We start from the raw sequence: 23001 nt of genomic DNA on the forward strand, positions 1-23001 counted from the left end.
CTGTGACAGAGCGGATGACGTCACCAGTAGCGTCAGCTTTCCTGGAAGGAGGAATGTAAACAGAGATGATGTGACGGTTGTAAGTTTCCGTGGAGGGGCGTATAGCGACGGCTATGAGTTCTTTGTCAGGGGTGCACTCCAGCCTTTTGATATGACTATGACTCGGATTGCACCATCAGGAATTTACCAAAATGATCAGTCCTCCTCTTTTGCTTTGGCTGCTGTGACAGCGTCTCTTGTTGGCTCCGATAGCGTAGAAGCCGGGGAGAGCCGAGGCTGAGGTCGGTGTTTGCTGCTCATGAAGCCAGGTTGAACTGAAGCATGATGCTACACTCCACATATTCTCTCTGTATCCTGGTGAGTGCTGCCAACTCACGCGTTTTATTCATCAGGGACCACACATTCCCCATAATGACTGCAGGGATGCAAAGTTTAAATTGCCCATGCCTCAGACGCCTTTTGACATCCGATTGGGAGCCCGTTTCCTCCTTCGGAGTTCTTCCAGTATCGTGTACTTCACTTCACTTGAACGACTTGCATTCCTCCGAGCATTGAGTTGATCTCGTCTGTAGATGACAGCCGGAGTAGTACGGGCTGAAGCCGCAGGTGATGCCCATGCTGGAGACGACATACTGTACGTCTTGTAGCAGACACAAACCAGAAAATGAAAAACTGTCTTCATAGTAACTCCAGAATGTACAGTTTCAAGGTTTGAAAAGTCTTGAAGATTTCTCTCGGGCGAGCAACACTCAAAACAAACTCAGCTGAGCGAAGACAGGTAGCCCCATTTGTGTTCATTTATCACAAAAAATTAATCCCACATTTCTTTCAATTATATTTTTAATCAGACACAATTACTCTGTGTTCAGACAGACGAGTAGAAATGACAAGTACAAACCGAGACAGCCTCCTTGGGAAGGCGGCGATTAATCACTGAGGCATTTCCTGAGGTGGACGAACAGGACGGTCCAAATAGCGCTTCTATGGAAGTCTGCAGTGGTTCTGTAGATCACAGTGTTCCCTGGGCAGAGACTTCCTCTTGTTACGCTATTGGACGTTTGTCACAAGAGACCTGAAAGAATGCAGGACAAATGTTTTGACTCATGAAGAGGCATTCGGTGAAAGTTTAAAGCACCTCAGATGACAGTAAAGACACTAAATTACATGTAAACCAGGCGCTCCGTCCAAAATCACTTGTCTGGAAACTCTTTCTTGCACAATAGTAAGGATCCTGGTGGCTAATTTAGCCACAAAAAATAAATGTTGCTCAGAATTACGGTCAACAAATCATTTTGGTGACATTAAATTGATTTTTTTTTTTTTGTGAAACAACCGTCAATGCTTTCTTAATAGAAGCTTCGCACATCCTCAATCCTAACTTAGTGCTCCATTGTGGTCAGCGGTGGTCATGACACACACACACACACACACACACACACACACACACACACACACACACACACACACACACGCACGCAGACAATGACAAATTTTGGTGCAGCTATTTTTAATGTAGTTGGCACCATCGTAGACCCCTGCATCACACTCCCAAAGAACCCTCAAGTGGTTCAGGTGCTGGGATCTGAACTGACTCACAGGGTTTTTTTGGAACTTCCAAACACTTAATAGGGCTGAAAGTCCGTTAATAGCACTCTCCTAACGTGCTGCCAGGGGCTCTGCTGACTCCTGGCAGTGTCCCCAGGTTTCCATCCAGCGCCTGAACAAAACACTTTATTTATAGCGTTGTCAACAGGGACATTCGTTTTGGCCCTCGGCTACGGAGGGCCTCGTGAGTGGGTCGTTGACCTTTAAACAAACACACGTGTAGAGTTTTTCAAGCTTAAGTTAGTTCAAATTGTTGTATACAGAGAAATATTCATTATCTTAATAAATACATTGGAAACATTAAAGCAGTGGTTGTCAAATGGTCTCAACACTTTCCAATGGTTATTAAGATGCCACCCGCTTTCATTTCAGTCAAACCAAGCAAATGTATTCGTTTTTTTAAACTCACCTGTCATCTTTTTAAACATTAATACACAAAATTACACATCCAATGTGCATTTTAGAGGATTTATGAAGGCATTTTATTAAGAAATGAAGAGGAACATAACTGCATGCATACAAATGACGCATAAAGTCAAATTAATGAAATTAATGGTCCAAATTTCAGTAAACAAGACCACAAAATCAGATGTATCACTTATAACTGTGCAGTGTTTATATACTGTACCAAGGAAGAAGGCGACTAAAACATCGCTCAGTTTTACTTTAAAATCAGAGCTGTCAAAAATAGCGTGTTGACGGCGGTAACTAATTCATTGAATTCATTACGTTTAATTGTTTTGCGTAATTAACGCATACGCATCATGGCAAGCCACGCCTCTCTGTTATGACGACAGACAACAGCACAGCGTAGCTCCCCACAGACTCACACAGAGTCTGCCACAATATGCTGCATTTAAGTATGCTTGGAAATACCAGAAAATACATTCAAAACATGTGAATTCAACTGAAGTTACATGGTGTCTTTGAATGCAACCCCTCATAATAACACGGTGAAAGTGTGATTGAAATGTTCTGCTACTATTAAAGAAAGTAGTGTTAGGTAAATAGATTTTCAGACATATGTGCTATCTTTTGGATTGGTTTACCTTTTCAGTTAATTAGGAGCTGTGAAAACATACAAATATATTAATTAATTTAGCATTAAAACATATATAATAATTGTAAAAAAAAATTTGATTGGCTACTTTGCAGATTTCGCCTATTGCGGGCTATTTTGGGAACCTATCCCACGCGATAAACGAGGGAACAGTATCAACACTGAATTTTATATCGCTGTCGGGTCTGGAACCAATTAACCGTTACAAACGAGGGACGACTGTGTCTAATAATATATGTAATTAATAAGGCATTCATTGTATTTTTAGAATATGCAGAGGGACGATTAAAAAAAATAGCTGCGGACCTGAAATGGCCCCCGGGCTGTGTTTTGGACACCCCGGTCTATGATCATCATCGCACTTTTCCATGTCTGCCATCACTGGTACCCTTCTGTGCTGGTATTATACAAAAGCTAAAGAAAAAGCAGGCCACTTTGCTCAATGTTTTTATTATTTTATTTTAGAAAACAACAGTGTTCCACTGTACGACTACAAAATTCCTAAATTAACCCCACAAGAATCTTTGTTAAAAGATTTAAACATAAGTGCGTGCTTATCATTATATTGCTGCCTTTCAGTCAATAGACACTAACACTCGGGATGTAAGCTTTCATAATTAGCAATTACAATAAAATTGACTCGGCCCTTGATATATTGGGCACGTACTGAAGACGTGCAGGGAAAAATCAGATTAGGTTCAGTTGAAGTGTTTTGGTATGAAGCACTGTTCACAGGGTGAGGCGCATTTCGAGAGGGAAGGACACTTCCTGTTCGGGCTGCATCGGAAATACCGAACCCCAAAGCCTCTGAGGCTGGATTCAGACTAGCCTCCGTGCAAACACACGTTTCCACAAAAAAGTAAACTGGAGCACACACCAGAGCACACATGCAAAAGGGGCAATGCAGAGATTGCGGCGGTAAACACAGCAAACACCTCATACAGCGTAGCTGCTTCTCTGAAACCCACACGAGCGTGCACACAGACTCCCATCCGTTGGGAGTATTGTTGGATTCTTCCTCTTCTGACGCCCGCAAAGCTCAGGAAAAGGAAATGCAGTCTTGTGTAACCTTTCAACACAGAGATACAGAAAGAGAGAGTATTTTTTGTCATGGTGGAGCCCATAACAAACTGTGATAAATCCTACTTTTTGAAGGCATGTTTTTCCTGGAACTGTTGGTAGAATTTTGAGGCATCACTGGAGAAGAGTTTCTCTCAACAAACTATGAAAAAGTTCATTAGCCGTTAAAAACTCTTTGCTCCTCCACTTGGTAATTAATGTAGCGATTTACAGAGACCTCTCTTTCCCTCTGAAGGTGTTTATTCACATTTTGAAAGCCCGTACGCAAACACCTACGCGTTAAATGGAAGGCCATTACCGCTTAATAGTATACCTTGGACTGAGAGGAGATGAAACCTTGAAGAACTACAAACTGTGCAAGCACAGTAAAGGACTTTATTCTCCTCGTGTTCCGTCATTGGCCTTTTAATTTAGTCTCAGTGCCTCTTTTTTTGCCAATGATAATTTCCTCGTTGTCTCTATTTGTAATTGGACAATCAAGAGTTTGATTGTGGAGTTTCCTGGCATTGATTGTGGAATGATTGTGTTTTTGCTACTGTGGGAATATGGGAATCCTGCTGGGAATGGTTGTGACCACACAATGTTTTTCCATGCACCTTTTTAGTTTGCTTAGCAAGTTTCGAAAAGTCTTTTTGAAATGTGCTTTCATGAACAAACTTCGAAAACCTCTCAAGTGTGGTGCAACTGGAAATTCCTCCTAATTCCTTCTTACTTTTTTTTTGGTTTCCATCTGTCAGTTCAGCGACCATCATAGCGTTTTGCTTTTTCCTTGGCTTTGTGTGCCTTTTTGCAACACACACAAAAAAAAAGAACCAGCCTCAAAAAAGGATTATACAATGAAAGCAATAAGACCCCGTCAACACTATGCACATTTTATTGCTTTATTTTTATACTTGTGTGACAAGCAGTGTTGGGCAAATTACTTAAAAAGAAAAAAAGTAATTAGTCCAGTATTAGTCCTTACTGGAAAACAAGAACGGCATGAGTGGCAGATATTTTTTAACAAGTAAGAATGTTAAAGGGTGCAATGCTTTGGGGCTTCTCTGATACAAAACACTGTCATATCACGCTATTATTATCTTATTGTTTTGGCGTATAAACACTAACACTTATTTTTCATGTGCATGACAGCCAAGAATGCTAAAATGTTACTTAAAACATTGCCTGTACAGGAGGTCCTACGTCCAACTGTGATGTAAGTTGAGTTTTAGTGTAAGTGGGAACGTACACCTAAATTTAGGGGTGTCCTAATCCGATATTGATGTCAGCCTGCATTGAACATCTCCGATACTGGCACTCATACAAGCAGCCCGTTCCAGTCTCCGCACCAGCACTTCCATCCAGTAGCAGCCCTTCTATTCAGCATACAGAACCCACGATGTCAGTCGTGTGGCTGTGTTTTTCCGTTAAAAGTCCGAAAAAGAGTGTAAAACTTGTCATGCACTTGTCAGAAGCGGGGAAGTTTAATACAACCAACTTCGTCGCCCATTTGAAGAAGGATTTTGCAGCACCACGGCTTCCAGAAACATCCACCACTTTTGCAAAGCATGAGAAACTCCAACAGCACGGCAAAAAGTCATTGGCTGAGACCCAGCCCCTGTTTTAAAGAATGTATGATTGTCATAGTTCGACCCTGGAACGGAATATTTCCATTTACTATTATTTCCTATGATGAAAATGTTTAGAAATGCGAACAAATCACATGTGATCCATTTGTTTTGGGTTCAGCTGTACCTTCCAATTTGATGGCTTAACCTATTACAGCTGATACTTGACCTGACCGCCAACCACACCACAATGTCTGATAAAAATCCCAAAAATATGAACTGCTAAATTCCCCACTGATGCTCACATGTGGGGAGTTTTTCCCCTAGAGTTATTTTTAGGACACTGCCCTCCCTCTTGTGCTGTTTGGATGGTCTGGTCTTGGCCGCAGGAGGAAGAGGAGTGGCAGAGAGGGGAAATGTCTAACAATGACTTTATTAACGTGATGCCCAACACAGCCAGCACATCAGGGCTTTACAGCATTGCGCTCACTCAGGATACAAGACATTTTTCACTTTGGATTTAATTCCATTCTATTACTTTTTGCTGCGTTCCCCTCAGTCTGCTTTTGGCCAAATGGAAGTTTGCTAACAGGCTTCCAGCATGTTGATCACAAGTGAGTAGTGTTGATTGTACTGTCTTGATCTCTGATGACAGCTGCTTTTTAATAGCATTTATGAAGATAAGCAGGTGATCGGTGTTTAATTAGCATAATGAGCTGTAATTAACTGCAACCTGATGGAGCTTTTGCGACTATAAACATGTCCTCTGTGAAAGTGGATTACAGAGACATTTCATTATAAGCTACATAAAACGGACGCTGTAAAAATATATTTTCAGATTGAATGAAAATGAAGGAGTTCATCTTGAAAAAAAAAGAAAAAAGAATTTAAAGCATTTGTGGGTGATCAAGTTCTTTATTGTTTGAAGGCTGTGTGGGCCAGGAAGCATTAAAGAACAAAAAGCTTTTTCTCCGCAAAAGAATGCTTGTGGGCTCCTTGTAAAAAAGCACTCTGTTGTGCACTCGTGATCACATGTTAATCGTGCTTATTTGTGTAAATGTCGTGTAACATTTAGCCGTCCCATTGCATAACGCACGGTCACCAGCGTGTCCGCCTACGCTTTAGGACGATATTCCGTGACGGCGCCTCTCAATTGACGAGTGCAGTTTTGCTTGTTTGGTTCAGGCTAGCCTCCATGTCCAGAATGATTTTCTACGCCATTCATGACAACGCTGACGATCGTCTTAATAATCCGTTCCAGGCTCAAACACTCATAAAACTATCGAGGAGATGTTTTAAGTAACATTTGTCCACTTTCACATTCACACGTGCAAAGAACAGTTAACCACCGTATAGTTTAGTCTGTAAAGTTTGGGTGTGTATACGTTGTGGGGGGGGCCAGCGTGAGGTGTTGGAGGAATGGGGGGGGCTTTCAGTATCAATGTCTTCATGCATTGCCTGCATGCGTGGTATTTATACTTGAACGATACACATGGTGGCCCAGTGGTGAGCATGTTGGCCACACAGCCAGGAGATCTGGAAGAATCTCCGATCTCGAATCTCCGTTGGGCATCTCTTGTGTGGAGTTTGTGAGTGTGAATGACTGTTTGTCTATATGTGTCCTGCGATTGACTGTACCCCTGCGACCTGGTGAGGATAAGCGGCCTAGAAGATGGATGGATGGATACACAAGCCTCCAGCTAGATGGCAGCAGGCTGCCTGTGCAACCCAGTAGAAGAAGTACACAGGCACACCGGTGTGCAGAGCTGACCAAGGATAAGCGATGGAGACGTTTCTCACAGAAATGAAAAGAAGTGACGATAACCGTACTAAAAATACAGCACCAGGAAATACGACGAAGCATACATAGGCTAGCCCTTGGGGTTACCGTGAATACGGTGAGGAAAAACCTTTTCTCTGTTTGGAGAATCACACAGACTGAGCAGTCTTTTTTAAATGCGTAGTGCAGTCCGCGCTGGTGAATGTTTGGTGGTGGTCAGAGAGGCGGATGGCGCAAATTCAGTCTACCCCATGGCCGCTGTGGCTGCAGATGTAGATAACGACCACCAGTGTGTGACTGTGGAATCGAAAGAATAATGGGTTTCCCAGTGAAGCGCTTTTTTTATTTTTATCTCAGGAGACACTGTATAAATCAAATCCATTATTATTCAGTGTTACCCATACATTCATGCCTTAGGACTGCCACAGTTTGACACTACTGGTTCACATAAACACATCATAATGGGACTGTCTGTGAATGTAACTTGTCGATACACACAGTCGGTGGTGGTATGCATCGTAACGCTACTTCTTAACACGCATCAAATGCACATGGTCTGCCAAACAATAAGAAGACGGCGCAAGAAGGCTCAGTGTTGCCACCTGAGCGAGTAATCTTACCCCTCTAGACGCTCTAGGGGCTGACATGAAAGCACGTATTGCTCTTCTCAACGAGCAGCGAGAGCTGCTCACTCTCAGGTGGCTCCGTCTTGTTTGCGCCATTTAAAAAATATAACAAAAAGAAGCATCAGTTCATTTGTAGTCCTAAACATTTTCGTTTGCTTTTCACGTTCTTTTACTCACTTTTTGTCTCCCACAACATTATTCCTCTCTCCCACAGCGGCCAACTACAATTCCAAATTACAATTACACGCATAATTGGATGATGACATGGTTAGATCATCCCCCCACCAACCCACCATCACCACAAATAGATTGCGGTCTGTTCTTGTTAGAAAAAAAAGAAGTCATAGGTCAAATCAAAACACACCTCTGACAGCTGCTGACAGCTTGTGAATTTTGTGTTACTTTGGAGCACTTTTTTTGGTCTTTTGGTCAAATGATGCAAATAGTCCAACTTCAGTGGTGTTCGACTTTGGAGGATCCTCTGTGTACATTTGTATTGCACTGTCCCGAAGACATCCCCCCTACTTTTGTATGTGTGGTGTATACATGCTGACATTTTGACACAGTATTCCTGTCAGTTTGAGTCACAGGCCTTCTTGATCATGTTTACTGTAAAGCAGCTCCATTTGTGTTGGATGCAAAAAGGAACCAACGCAAACCACAGAGACGCGTCACGACCTGTTTGTTTGGAAATATTCCCCGGGTGTCGCTCCAGTTTGCTTCACGAGGTAGCTCGGGAGAGTTTATCCCAACTCATTAAAGCGCAGCGCAGAAGTACAAACGATTTGGTGGGTGGGGGCAGTGACTTCAGCGGAGCTGTATTATCACTGACAGTCGTTTTGAGTGCGTGTTGTTAAGAACGCATGGCAACAGAGGGCTGGCATTAGATCACAATCCAAGTATGTGTGTGTGTGCGTGCGCAGCATAACCTGAGGAAACTTCCACATGACGATAATTACCACAGACATTTGTTTGTGTGCAACATCCCGTGTGTAGCTTTTGAATGTAATTCTTAATAAGGTGTATGTATTCTGCCAAGCATATTCTTGTTTTTGTTGTTTTTTGTGGGAATTCATAATTGGATGGTAAAAAAAAAAACATATAGAAACAACAATAGAATAGTTTTTATTTTATTAGTAATATCCCAATATTTTATAATGAGCGGATAATTAACCATGTAAAAAGGAAACATGGAAACATTCATTTTCTATTCCACTTGTATCACTCAAAAAACAACTATTTTAACGCTTTCCCATAACGAATTTCGTCTGAGCAGAGGTTTTAATTGGGGGACAGGCGGCATAGAAACTGGATGGACGCATGGATGGCAGAGGGAGGCTGACGTCATTGCAGCGCCCCAATGAATGCACTGCTCAGACGCAATGCATTATGGGAAAACTTTTCATTTTAAATTCGTATTGGTACATGTTTGTATACTGTATTTCTTTGGTATACCTTTTCAGTGTTAAGTTGATGTGTGATGAGTTTAGCGTTCTTTGTAAGATGACACCACGAGTCAGACTGTTATATTGAGTAATTAGCCGCACCGCTGTATAAGCCGCAGGGTTTTTTTTTTTTTTTTTTTAAAGTAGTGTCTTATACACCGGAACTTACGGTAAGTTTATCCCAGGTCACAGTTCAATTTGGAATATTGACTGTTCACAATTAACTGACTTTATTTTTTTTAAAGACGACAGAAAGGAAACATCGTGGTAGTCTAGAGCCACGCATTCCTAGTTTGCTGAACTGCCTTTCCAAACATGTGATTCATACGGTATTACCTCAAAATCCTAATTTCATCACATCTCGATAAAAATGGAATTTGCATTTTATATTTAATCGAAAACAACTCCTTTGCTTGCTCACTTTACCTAAATAAAGTGGTGGAGGATGAAGTGTACAGGAGGTCAGCTACTCGCCTTAAATTAATGCAGTGTGATATAATCGTTAAGAAAATATGCAGACAGAAGGTTAATAAGTTTCTGTTTCATTTGACAAGAAAGATGTTTTTTTGGGGGTGTTACTGTATACAAAATGTAATTACACTGTCTCTTAGGTGATTAGGATGAGGTCAGAGGGTGTCGTACACAGTGTGCAGTTCAATCATTTGCCCAACAAAGTTGTCTTGGCTTGGGTTATTGCACATCTCATAATAAATGCATGGCCCTGTGCTGTAAGATGACACAAAGATTGGGCTCACTGATCCTTTTTATAATTAAAGTTTCTCAGACAGCACCAACATGAAGACTTTTCGGCGGTTTCAAAGATTTTGAATTTCTTTTTGCGGGGTTTTCTGGGGAGAGCTCTTGGTCTGTGCTAATGCAAGCTAACTCGGCGCTGACTGAAGGACATCACAGCAACGGGATGTGTCACTGATAGGAAAATCAAATCCGCCCTCAGAAGAATGTCACAGTAATACTGTCGGAATCTGCCGCTAAATCTCAGCTGACAGCAAGTTATGTAAGCAAGAAATGGAAATAGACAGAAAGCGAAAAAGCAAGGCGTTACCGGAAAGAGAGCTTGAAAAATGATGCTAATTCATGCTTGACCTAATTAGCTACTGTAAGCCCGGCGAGGAAGAAAACTCTCCACACCTGTCAGGAACAACAATGAACTTTCAACCTAGCCTTTTTGTTCGCTCGCCTGCTGACTCCACTCGGTGTTTACGTAAGCGATGGTATCTGCTGGGTAGCTCTCGTTTCACTATCACCCCAGTCGGTAAAGGCCTCTTCCTTTTCCAAATGACTGTGTGTTAAAGGAAGTTGTGGTTTGGTCCCTCTGGACTCTGATAAGAGATTTGGATGCGTGATTAGCACGACCCCGCCTTGCTAGCGCTGTGGAGCTGCACGACATATGGTTGCAGGAATTGCATAGTTTGGGGTTTAGTCAACCATTTTGTTTTTAGGCCTTTTGGGATGCCATAGCTGACAGAATATCAGCTCGGAAGTATTTTAGACACATTTTGTGATGTTATTTATATTTTTAACAGTACTTCATCTTCCACTTGAACTAAAAAGTTGTTTAATAAAAAAGTTCATTTCATTAGTTCATTGCATTTTGATATTGGTTGTACTGTGAACGACAAGGAACCAAAGATAGTCATTGCTATTTTTCCCCGTTATTCTTTCACATGGATTTTGATTTTGTATTCAAATGCCCTTTTTGGAAATGTTCATCATCCACAATCCTTATGTGAGACTTGAACACACGTCTTTGTTGTGATAGACATAAAGGTCTAAACAGCTAAAATGAGACAGCTAAGAATGCACGTAATGGGATGCAACTATTCCACCTATAAATCCTTCTGAAAAAACTTCCAAAAGTGCCAACAACGCTTCATTTACATCACGTGACCTGCATATTAACCAAGCTACAGCGGCATTGTTATTATTATTGTCATTACCATTGTTACGCCAAAGAACTACTTGGTGACACCTCGCCACACCACACCGGCTAGCTACTAGCTGGCTAGCAACTAGCTTCACCACACACTCGCTCATATTGTCGCGCTCACAACGCGTCAAGCCACTGCCGAAAGGTAACGCTACATATCGGAGCTGGCACCACTGCTGCTGTGATTTTGTTTTTGAGTTTGGAAAAGTTAATGCTAGGTGTAGCGTTCATTTCTATGTTGCTATGTGAAATCAATGCACCCGGGAAGGAAGTTCTGGGAATGCCTAAAACGAGCAAAGTACGGCAAAATACTGTAAGTATTACATGTTATCATGAACATGCCTGTTACTACATGGTTACAGCGTGGATATAAAATGATAAAACGTTGTTGGAGGTTTTTAGAAGGGTCTTTGTAGGCGCCATAGGTGTTCCCATTACGTGCATTATGGGCGCCACACACAGGGGGCGACATCGTTTCTACTCCATTCATTTTCAATGGAACCTGCGCGCTAAGGCAATTACCGCAAGTCACCGTCCAGCCAAGCGACACACGAAATTCATGTGTGTGAAAGTTTGTGCTCGTGCATGTCATCGTGCACACGCTGGTTTGTGATGCGTCCCAGAAAGTTGAAAAATGTTCAACTTTTCATCACAGTCGCCCAGACGAGGACCAATCAGCGGTAGTTTCATTGACCGACCAACGAGCGGATATGATGCTAATCAGTACGTTCTAGCAGGGAAGAAAATAATACGTGCCGTGTCAGATTTGCCGCAGCCGTTTGACATTTCTAAAAAATAATATCCAGATATAAACAAAAAAGCAGCGGCGTGGGAACTCGTTGGCGCCAGAGTAAACATATCTGGTAAGTTTACATTAATTTACACGGACATTTATGTAAGTTTATCTTCAATACTAGCGACATCCAGACCTAGCACGAATAGTCGATCAACACCATCCACAACATTGATCGACCCAAATTCCCTCCACATCTGACAGCCAATCAAAACCGTGGGAGACTCGTACAACGCGTCGCTCACCGGTGTAGCTGGTCACAGCCGCTCGTCGCCTCCGGTGTGCAGGTTTTGCTACGCATTGGCGATGAGTTTCACCAATCGCAGTTATTTCTGCCTCTATTTAGCTGTTTTTATATTTTTAGAATGCACAGAAAAGAGAAAGACGTGTGTTCATGTCTCATATAAGAACTGTGGATGACGGGCAAAACTAAAAAAAAAAAAAAAGGTGCAGTTTTCCTTTAAAGCACCACTGCTACATATCTGCTACATATCTATTCCTTCTTGAGGGCTTTTTATAAAGCTTCTATATGAAGTTTTAAGCTTCCCTAATGCAATTGTGTTGAAAAAGTATGACTCTCAAAGTTGTAAACCCAGCAGACTGCATTTCTCAGTGGTGGTGGTGGCGTATTAGAGGAGAAAATGTGGCTTGCTAAGATTAGAGTTCTAATATCGGAATATCCACATATCCCTGGATTTACATGGACCTGTGCGGCCACCGCTCAGCAAGTACACTTGATCCCCTTTTCAATCTCACATGTCACATCTCCATCGCTGTGCCTCAAAGAGCGAACACAGTTTGTTTAGCCAGTGAGTTGTTTAATTAGCTTCCTCCTTCCTCCTGCTTTTCTTTGTGGGTTTAAATTAAATGTACAGTGCTCCCTCGTTTATCACAGGGCGTAGGTTCCAAAAAAAGCCTGCAATAAGTGAAATCCGCGAAATAGCCAACTATGTTTTTGTACAATTATTATATATTTTAAGGCTGTAAAAGCATTCACCATACACTTTATACACTTTTGTCAGACAGACATTAACATTTTATCACATTTCTCTCTTGTTCAAATTTCAAAAAGTTCAAATTTTGTTTTGTTTTTTTAATTTTAATAATCAAATTACGAGATTGGACACAAGTAAGTGACTCACTCCTCTGATCGTGGCTTGTCCTGGTGGCGTTCGGCTGTAGTGTTTTTGTATCCTTCTTCAAACGTCGTCCTCCATGAACGCTTCATTTAGAGCATCCAGTAATCCAGGCGCCCTACAGCCGCGTAACTTCTGCCTTCATTCAGCATGTATGATCGCTAGCAGCTAGGAATACTCCTGCGTTATCCCTCACATTTGGAACTGGGCTTGGATGTGCTGAACAGCTGTGTTGCCAAGTCAGGCAACTTGACCGTCACGACATAGATAGCACCAACGTTGGCTGCCTCGCTAGCATGAAGCGGCGCCGGTGGGACGAGATGTGTGCCCTTGTAGAGTTCTGCTTCCCGTAGCGTATGGATTCAGTGTGTATTTCACCTGGTGAGCTATCAAACTAATGTGTAAACACAGAGCTCCATTTAAGTACATTTACGACATGTTAACGTAAATATCATAACCTAGTAAGTTGTAAATATTGTTTAACCGCTTGTAGTGTAAACACGTATTGACACAAGATTCCTTCAAAAGGGATGCGCATTTAGAAGACTTACTCGTTCCTTCTTATACGCATGCGCAGCAGCGCTAGGTGGCAGAACTCTACGAAGGCACACGTGTCGTCATTCCACCGGTACGGTCATCGTTGTCGGGCGACATATTACTCACGTCGAGGGTCACCAAATGTGGAGATGTGGTTGAGAACAAAACAGGAGTCGGGGATATGTGATATAAACCTTTTACTTTCCACTGAACAGTTGCTAACAACAATCACATGACCTGGCTGATTTTGCTTAAACGCCACTGTAAGCAGACGCCCTCTGCAGGCAGTGTGTGTTGCGGTAAAGACCTCTACCACGACATCTTGTGGTATCAGTCAGAGTAAATTAAGTAATCAGAGACACCTGAAGCATCTATTTGAGGTGTGGCATTTCTTTATTCAAGTAGATGACAAGGGCATGTATTTGAGCGGAGGCCACTATTTGAGGAACTACAGATGCTTTCCTTTAGGTGTCCCTCTGTATCCTACCCACCGAAGCCGCCGTCCCTACACTTAGCTTGCTAGCGGTAATTAAAATTGTCACAGATAATTACTTGCCTGTATGTGCCCCCCTTAGTCTTCTCCAATGCAAATTGAATCAAAGCTCATAAAGAGACGGCTGATTAAGTACAAATATTTGTACTATTAAAGCAGCCAGAGCATGAAGTGTTTGCAATCCAAGTCAAATGTTGTTTTTCCTGCTCTTGCAGAGATTGAAGCCAAGGAGGCCTGCGATTGGCTGCGAGCAGCCGGCTTCCCTCAGTATGCGCAGGTATTGAAAGGTAAATAAGGAAGCTTGCACCACGACACAGGAAAAATCCAAACCTAAGTCTTTAATCCGCATCCGTCTCATTTATGTATCAGACTGCAAGTTCCCCATCGACATCGAATTCGCCAAGAGGGATCACCAGTTCTTGGATAAGGATGCTCTGGATTCCCTCTGCAGGTAACTCATGACTAGTTCGGTGATTACAGTTGGGAATTTTGCTGTTGTCTGTCGAGACACAATGCCCACACACGAGTGCTTACTCTGCTGGCTGTAGTTGATAATTACACACCGTGCAGAAGCACTCTAATGCTACTTGAAACACTTTGCAAGCTGCTCTGGCTTTTTCCCTTACTGAGATTTGGCGGCTTTAGCTCTCTGTCTGCAAAGTTCTGTTCTGACAGGATGTCGCAGCAGTTTTGAGCCACAGCACTTCTTAGACGGAAAGCACTAGAAAGTCACTGTGCGCCACTATAACAAGCCATGAAACAATGAAACTTTCAATGCATCTGCTTTCTCTTTCTTTCCAGGCGATTAATCACTTTGAATAAAAGTGTGGAAATGAGGCTGGACTTGCCCAAACCAAAACATCAAGTGAGTGTTGAGAGTGAGGGCCGAGTAACTCACACGCAGCAGGGTGCTCGTATCCATGATGATACAGCCGTGGGTTGCACGGAACCATGAAATTCACTTTTAAGCATCATTTAATTCTGACAGATGATTTAGCTGATTGTTCCTCTTTTGAGGAGAAAAGTTCAAAAGAAAACAGCGATGTTTATTGACTGTAATCACTACCTAGAAATGTGTAAATATTACCGGGTCCTCTTCCAGGTGGATGATGACTTTATCGACGAAGATTTCTGCGCCATCAGCCCAAGCTGGACCTACGACAGGCGGATGCGACAATGGCGGCACATCGATCCTCCTATGGACTTCCTCCGCTTGTCTGACAGCTCCAGCACTCCTCAGGACATGTCTCCATGTGACAACCGGGATGTCAGAGACCACCATGATGTCTGCTCCATCCACAGTTCCAGCAGCACTGAGAGCGAAAGCCAAAACAGGCGCCATAAGAGTCACAGAGAAGATGCTGTTAACCAAAGCACCACAGACGATCAGGGGACCAGCAGAAGCTCCTCACGCTGCTCCTCTTCAAACAAGACTCCATCTCTGGATATCTCATTCAGTGGACCGCCTTCACCTGGAGGTGTAAGTGGGGGAGGGTCATCCATGAGTCTGGAAGCTGAGGCCTGCGTCACAGAGAAACCACCTCAGAAAAAGGGAACCAGTCTGCTAAGGAAAATGGAGAAACTGCGGCTGAGAGGGACAACGGGCCTCCTCTCTGTTCCGAGGAACCCCGGGACTCTGGCTCAGCGGGTTGTCCGAGAAACTGAAGGGGACAGGAGGATGGGAAGGGGTCCATCAAGGTGAGGATTTGTCATCTGGCATTGCCCGCACCAAGCGTGACGTTTGTTGGGCAATACCACTACCCTTAGGAGTTAAACAACCGTGTTCCATTACAATATGCTTTCTTTGATTTCATTTCCTAGCCACGCATCTTCATCACCATCATCACCTCACCCGATGAGCAGCAGCAGCAGTAACAGCCACTCGGAGAGCAGCAGCGTTGTCAGCACGCCGAGCCCTGTCACACGTGTCCGGAGTAACTGCAAACGCTGTAACAGTGCTTCCGAAAACGGCAAGGGATTGCCACGCAACAACAACCAGAACAGGAACACAGAAAACAAGGTCAGTAGACTTGGAGATGACGGATTCCATCATTTATTATGTGTGGTGTCCCTCAAGAATGACTTCTCAGTCTTTTGTCGTTGTTATTGCGCTCCTATGGCGATCATCTGCCATCAATTGAACCTCTCAGGACTACAAGGACCAGATCAACAACAACAACAACAACATCAGCCACGAGGCCCTGCTCTTCCATATCCCCCATGGACACAAGCCGGGGACTTTCCCCACTTCCCTTGCACACAAACACAACCTCCTGTCTCCTGTCATCGATGAAACCTCCATCAACTGGAGGACTGGTAGTTTCCACGGTTACCAGAGCCGCCGAAGTTGCCGTCGGGGCATGGCATCGCCCACCACCTCGTCGCCTTCTCCCAGCGACGCCGGCATTCGACTGAGTATCTATGACAACGTTCCAGATGACCACCAACTGTCTGAAAGTGAAGGTGGTAGTGGTGGAAGTGTTAGTGATGCGGAGCGAATGGGGGATGACTCCGAGGTGGGTACCCCACAGAGGACAGTTGCTGAGTTGCCATAAGAACAAAATAACTCACTCCCGTTCTATTTGTCTCTCACAGGTAACTCGACTGTTGGTAGGCGAGGATGTTTTCTCCGCTCTGGACACGGTTTTAGAAAGGATCAACGACCTGCAGCAACTCGTCTCCACCTGGACTGAAAATCTATCTGAAGACGACTCTCAGCAAGATTCCACCTCTGCCTCCTCCTCTTCCTCTTCTACTTCCTCCTGCTCCCACGATTCACTTGCGCATTGCTCTTCAGCCACCTCCCCTTGCCCTTCCTCACCTACTCGCATCCACCTGGAGGTGCAGCATTCAGAGGAGGAGGAGGAGAGCTGTGAGAAGATATCTGAGAGCAGAGACCAGTCAAAGACCAGATCAGCGCAAGACAAGAGCAGGTGAGAAAACCCTAAATGTTCCTCAGTTTATGAACGCTATTTTTGAATATTAAAAGTGTGTTTCTGAGCCCCTTTGCACTCTGCTTCTAACCAAAACAGCATCACCTACCGAGGCACATAAACAGTCTCTAGGATTGATTTGATTTCAGTGGAAAAGAGATAAATGTCTTAATATTCTTTGTGACTTCTTAGTAGAGTGAGCCAGCAGCTGCACTGGTCCAGTGAGCAAAGCCTGCCGACCCTGCCAACCAGTCCAGGGGTGGAGAACCAGTCTGTTTCCCAGTTTCTTCTGCTGCATAAGCTCGCTTTGCTCAAACTCACCGCCCTGATGGACAAATACTCCCCATCCAGCAAGCAAGGCTGGAATTGGTAAGACGAGCAAGTACTGTAGATTAAAATGATATTTTGCTTGAAAATAAGGGGAGCAGAGGTTAAATTGATTGTTTGGAATGAAGCAAAACATAATTGTTTTGGTATTTGCTCTTGCACAGCTGCGAGGAGAAATGGTGTAAAGCAAATGACTGGCAAACAGGGCAGTTGGGTGGGCAAAGGGTATCACTTTAGGCAGCCTATTTTCAATATCTATCAAATATTCATGGCTCAGGTGCGACCCGGCCCCTGCGGTAAAATTACTATAAGTAGCAGCATATTTTTTTTTAAAGAGAGCAACTGAAAAAGCTTTCCCTGGAGACCTAGAATAGTAAATAAAAGTTGTACAATTAGCCCTCTTAACCCCGACGCTTGACTGTGCCAGGCAAAGTTTTCTTGGCAGAAAATGTTTTTTTTTAATCCTTATTTTGAGTCATGACTGAGTTTCGTATCTTTTTTCACACTATTTTTGATCCAGTTTGACTAGCGAGTGATTAGATGTGCTTGTTGACCCAAAAGTGCACTTTAAACGTTTTTTTACATGCAGGCTGTTGTTGAGAAAATAACTGCTCTCTTCACTGAAGCCAAAAATGCTAAAAAGAAATGATTAGGAATACAGCTGATTTTGGACTGCTGAGGCTTGGAGGCTCTTTTGCCTCTTTACTTCCGAGAGGAGTCATGGGAAAGGCTGGTGGGATAAAAAAATTAAAAAAAAAAGAGCTGCAAAGCTCTTGTGAGACAGGATGACGCGCCTAGCAAGAGATTCATTAGTGATTACCAAAAAAAATTCCTGAAATGTCCCAAAGTCTTTTCTTTGAAGCCTTTCCATCATTTCCTGGTGCCATGCATGTTTTTCCAGGCGGCACACACTGGAGACAAAAAAAAAGGTTGATTTGGCTCCTTCTTCAAAGAAGACAGATGCAGCCATGTTGAGTAGTTTCCTCTGCACCGGTCCAAGCTGTTTGATGGCCTCCTAAAAAATCGGATCTCATGAACATCTGTGTGGCCTACAGGACTGTTCCCAAACCACTGAGGAAGACCAAGGCGACACAGGCGAAAGGGCGGCGGGTTTTTGGTGTTCCTCTGCTTGTCAATGTGCAGCAGACAGGAGAGTCCCTCCCTCCCAGCATTCTCAGGGCGCTTGTTTACCTGAGAACAGAGTGTTTGGATCAGGTGACCCTCTCGAAAAATGTTAAGTTATAGCAAGCAGAAACCAAATCAACTTCGTGTTTGATTTCAGGTCGGTCTTTTCCGGAAGTCGGGGTTGAAGTCTCGGATCCAGCACCTCCGCGAGATGCTGGAGTCCAACCCAGACGACGTTTCCTATAATGGACAGTCAGCTTTCGACGTGGCCGACATGGTGAAGCAGTACTTGCGAGACCTGCCTGAGCCCATCTTCACCTCCAAGCTGTGCGAGTCCTTCCTCCATATTTACCAATGTGAGGGTGACACTTTGTTGTCCATCAGTCAGACTTTCACTGCTTGTGACGCGTGCTTTAATGTCTCGAATCAAATCAAATAAAAAAAAAAACAACCTTACTTAGGACCTCCTTAAAATCCAAAAGTGCAAAATGTAAATCTTCAAATTTTGATCAGGAGTGTATTAACTTGTGTTCATCTCGCTGGCGTTTTGAAGCCTGATTGACTGTTGAAGCTTGTGCTTCCGTAGCCGTTGCATTCAAGGTCCGTTGAAAAAAATGCAAAATCTCAGCGCTTGATGAAAAAAATATTATCAGTGATGCATAAACTGGGCTTTGTATACATGTATGCTGTCAATTTTACCTGTATTATTATGTATTTATAAATTATTACTGACTTATGGTGAATGATGACTGCTTTCGGTGAAAAAGAAAGAAAGAAAAACAACTTTTTTGACTGAAAATCTGAATTTGCAGGACCGTGAACGCTCAACCACCAGTGCGTGGGGATCCACTGTGTATGGCAAAATGCTATTTCTTTGAATAGAATAAACTTAAGTGTTATTAAGTTTTACATAAACAGTAAGGTGCTGGAAAAGCATAGGGAAATATATTGAAAGTGCTTCAGATGTGCTTGAATTTAACCTTGGAAAGGTGTGTGAGCCTTCTACTTTGTAAGCAGTAAAACATTTATTGAAGTACATACTTGGAAGCCATAACTATAAAAGCTGCGATGTCTGCTCCTGCTCCTGCCTGCAGATTTTCCCAAAGATCAGCAGCTGGTGGCATCCCAGGCGGCTATCATGCTGCTGCCCGATGAGAACCGGGAGGCGCTGCGAACAATCCTCTTCTTCCTGCGAGACGTGGTGGCCTGCGTGGAGGAGAACCAGATGACTCCCACAAACATCGCCGTGTGCCTGGCGCCATCGCTATTCCACCTCAACGCCCTGAAGAGAGACACCAGTGCGGCAAGGTTAGCAGAGGCTGTTGGAAAAAGGTCACATGGTGCAGAAGCCAATTAATTGAAATGGAAGTGCATGAGTAGGTTGTGGCCATAACACCCACCAAGTCTGCAGTATCACTTCCTGCAGACCTCTGACTCCTTTTTGTCGCTATTTGTTGTCATGTTGTTATTATTTCCTTGCTATTTTGTTGTGTTTTGCATAAAAAGACAAATATTTGAATATACTTTCTTTTCTTTGGACAGCGACAAAGTGTAAAAAGCTCCATACAAACCAAGACAACTCCAAAGGCATCGTCTCAGATGTCATACATTCCAGAACACAAAAAGCACAAATTGAAGTTCTTCTATCTTTACAGGAGCAAAGTTTCAAGCTACAAGGACAACAAAAAAAATAATAAAAAGACTTGATTTTAGTCTCACTACAAGTTGTAATATTAAGAGAATTATTATTTTAGTTTTATGAGAAAAAGTTGTAATGTGAGGGAGGAAAAAAGTCATATTTTTACAGGAATGAATGTTATGACAAGGGAACAATTATTTTATGTGAATTAGGAGAGAAAGGTCTTTTTTTTATTAAGGTCAAAATATTACATGTTTTTTTGTAAATATAAAATGAGAATTAAGCACAGGAAGGTCATTATTTTATGAGATTAAAGTCATAGTTTAACAAATATAACCCCCCTAATAGTAGGAGGTAGAAAATCTTACAGAATGAAAATGAAAATACATTTTATTTGAGATATTTTTTTCAAATTTATAATTGCTCTTGAGAGATATCAAATTGAAGAACCCCCCCCACACCAAAAAACATGTTTTTGCTGCAGGTCGAGTCACAGGAAGCACAGCCTCGGCCGCCCAGACCAGCGTGATCTAAGCGAGAACTTGGCTGCCACCCAGGGCCTCGCCAACATGATCACAGAGGCCCAGAGACTTTTTGAGGTACAAATAACGCCCACTCATATCTTGCAGAGTTGGGACTCTACAAGAACATTGCTCTAAATTTCATACCAAATAGATTCCAGAGTTTTGGCCTGCTCAGCACCTGAGCGCCGCAGGCCAGACGGAAGATCTTTTGAAGGAGGTGGCGGGGTCGGAGTGCCCTGGTTCTGGTAGATGCGAGGACGAGCTGGAGGAGAGGAGGCAGAAGCTCCAGATGAGCACCCATCTGCTTCTGAAAGAAACCAGGGAGAAGAGCCGAGGCTGGGAGAACCAAACTGCTCCGGAGGCTGTAACACTGGCCCTCAAGAAGGTGAATAAGACGGTGTTTACAACTTCTTGTCTCGGAAATTTACAACTTTATTCTCGAAAGCTCAGATTTGTTTTTCAATGTGGTCCTGATACTCCGTCGTAGTAATTTGCTCGTTTAACAAGATAAAGCTTACATTTTCATTCATCAAACTACAAAAGGAGAAATATCCCCAAAAAGATAAAACATTCATCTGAGTCGCTTGGTAAGTAGTTAGCTGGTTCTAAACAGCATAGTTTGTTTTTAGTACGTTAACTAAGGAGTGTTTTCTCTGCAGATGGACGATGGTTGCCCCCTGTGGATGTGGCGAGGCTCAGTGGAGGTGGAAGCCCACCAGGAGGATTTGTTGCACCGTCTGCTTCGGGAACACGAGCTGTGGGAGGGAGGCTTGCACCAGGCTGCCATAATACAGACCTTGCCCAAAGATGCAGAGGTCTATCGCTACTTCCTCCACGGCCAGGGCCACGGTCTGGGCTCCTGCCCGCCCCGGGAGCACCTGCTGCTCAGGTAACAGAGCAGAGGCAGGAATCCTTAAGACTCCTGAAAGAATACTCTGAAAAGTGACAGTTTGGAGTGTTTTAGGTGTGCGTGTGTGTGTTAATGAGGCTGATGAATATTTAATCCAAGCCTCAAGTCAGATGAGACTTGACAGCATGTGTGTTTTGTGTTCGTAGCCCATTGCCTTGTGTGCGTTTCTTTTTTATGTCAGAGCACATGAATGTTGAGTTACCTCAGCGTGAGACCTTGAAATCAGCGCTTTTTACATTATGCATTTAAACAGGGGAAAGACAAACAAATGTAATACAAAACAAGAAATAAGAACCGCTTCACTTGATTTACAGTTTGCATGAATGATTTAGTCACCCCACTTTGAAATCCAGGACCACCAAGGAGACATAAAAACATGTCAAATACTGTAGTTTGTGCAAAAGTGAAAGGGAATGGAATTCATTTTTGTTTTTTTCTTCATACAAAACCTAAGACTTGCAACCATTCCTTCTTTAGGACCTGGCAGACAGACCCTTCCTGTGGCCCGCTCTATCTATCCTCTGTGTCTATTGACCACCCCGAGGTGCCAGTGGAGGGGGTCAGAGTCCACACACACTCCTGTCTCTACCTGCTGCAACCCATCGGAGTTCGGAGGACCCGGCTGACGCACTTGTGCCGAACTGACGAAAGGCACGTACAGTACATTGGACAGTATCTTAAGAAAAAATGTTCCTTTAAAGTTGTTGGGTTTAAGGCTACAAGCAGTATCTGGCTAGCGCTGATCCGATTTAAAGTCTAAGGCAAGCCCTGGGATCCCCTTTCCCTCGGCAAAAAGAAGCAAAGTTCCTCTGGGCAAGAGTGAACACAGCAGTAGACGAGGAAATAGGCTGCGTATCATAGCAGCAGAACAGTCTTAAAACGGAAATCTGATTTAAAGTCGAAGGCCTTGCTCGCAGCCCCGGGATCCCTTTTCTCTCGCCAAAATAAAGCAGTTTCTCTGGGCAAAGTGTTGTTGCTACATAGCAGCCATGTCGGAAGTTGATTTGGTCTTAAAAGACAATTATTAGTTTCTTTGAATAAGTGATCACAGGGAAATTGCATTTTTAAATGCTCGTGATGATAGCACACATCCCACTTCTCATCTCCTCCTTTCGGTTTGAATAGCAAGCACTAGAGTGACAACAAGAGCGTTTGAAGGGACAAGACAAGTGTACACATGTTCACATTTCACTCGTGCAGCAGCTCCGACCAGCATGAGAAGCTTTTAGAGATAAAATCAAAGTCCTGTTCCGCCGCAGCGATGCTGTAAGGAAGAGAGCGAAAAACTCCCCCAAGGGAGGAGACGCTTCCTCCTCACTTTCCTCTCTCCCCTGACAAGTCTGCCATCTTCCAGCGTCTTCGCGAGGACAGTCGTTCTTAGGAACGTGGTGTGATTCGGGGGCAGGCATCCACTCCACTGCTTTAAGGTCAACATTTTCACTCCACGAGCTCGTGAACGCGATCCTATTTCCTCCAGAGGGAGAAAACATGAA

General features: G+C 43.4%; 1 protein-coding gene across 4 annotated transcripts in view; it reads left to right on the forward strand.

Annotated features, from left to right (window-relative positions):
- Positions 1-23001, forward strand: part of si:dkeyp-23e4.3 (rho GTPase-activating protein 7) — a 53575-nt gene that overhangs the window by 22097 nt on the left and 8477 nt on the right. For 2 of the 4 annotated variants that reach the window (XM_054756126.1, XM_054756128.1), the window contains exons 2-16: positions 14266-14337; positions 14420-14501; positions 14852-14915; positions 15153-15748; positions 15872-16070; positions 16201-16566; positions 16646-16983; positions 17176-17352; positions 18366-18525; positions 18593-18791; positions 19530-19743; positions 20559-20673; positions 20750-20983; positions 21258-21487; positions 21986-22159. In XM_054756126.1, the coding sequence (XP_054612101.1) occupies positions 14266-14337; positions 14420-14501; positions 14852-14915; positions 15153-15748; positions 15872-16070; positions 16201-16566; positions 16646-16983; positions 17176-17352; positions 18366-18525; positions 18593-18791; positions 19530-19743; positions 20559-20673; positions 20750-20983; positions 21258-21487; positions 21986-22159 (3220 nt within the window). Of the gene's footprint in view, positions 1-5707; positions 5907-14265; positions 14338-14419; positions 14502-14851; positions 14916-15152; positions 15749-15871; positions 16071-16200; positions 16567-16645; positions 16984-17175; positions 17353-18365; positions 18526-18592; positions 18792-19529; positions 19744-20558; positions 20674-20749; positions 20984-21257; positions 21488-21985; positions 22160-23001 lie in introns of those variants that run through there. The other 2 variants (XM_054756129.1, XM_054756130.1) reach the window with 2 other exon arrangements.

Source organism: Dunckerocampus dactyliophorus, chromosome 16 (assembly GCF_027744805.1).
Source record: "Dunckerocampus dactyliophorus isolate RoL2022-P2 chromosome 16, RoL_Ddac_1.1, whole genome shotgun sequence".
Taxonomy (NCBI): Eukaryota; Metazoa; Chordata; class Actinopteri; order Syngnathiformes; family Syngnathidae; genus Dunckerocampus; species Dunckerocampus dactyliophorus.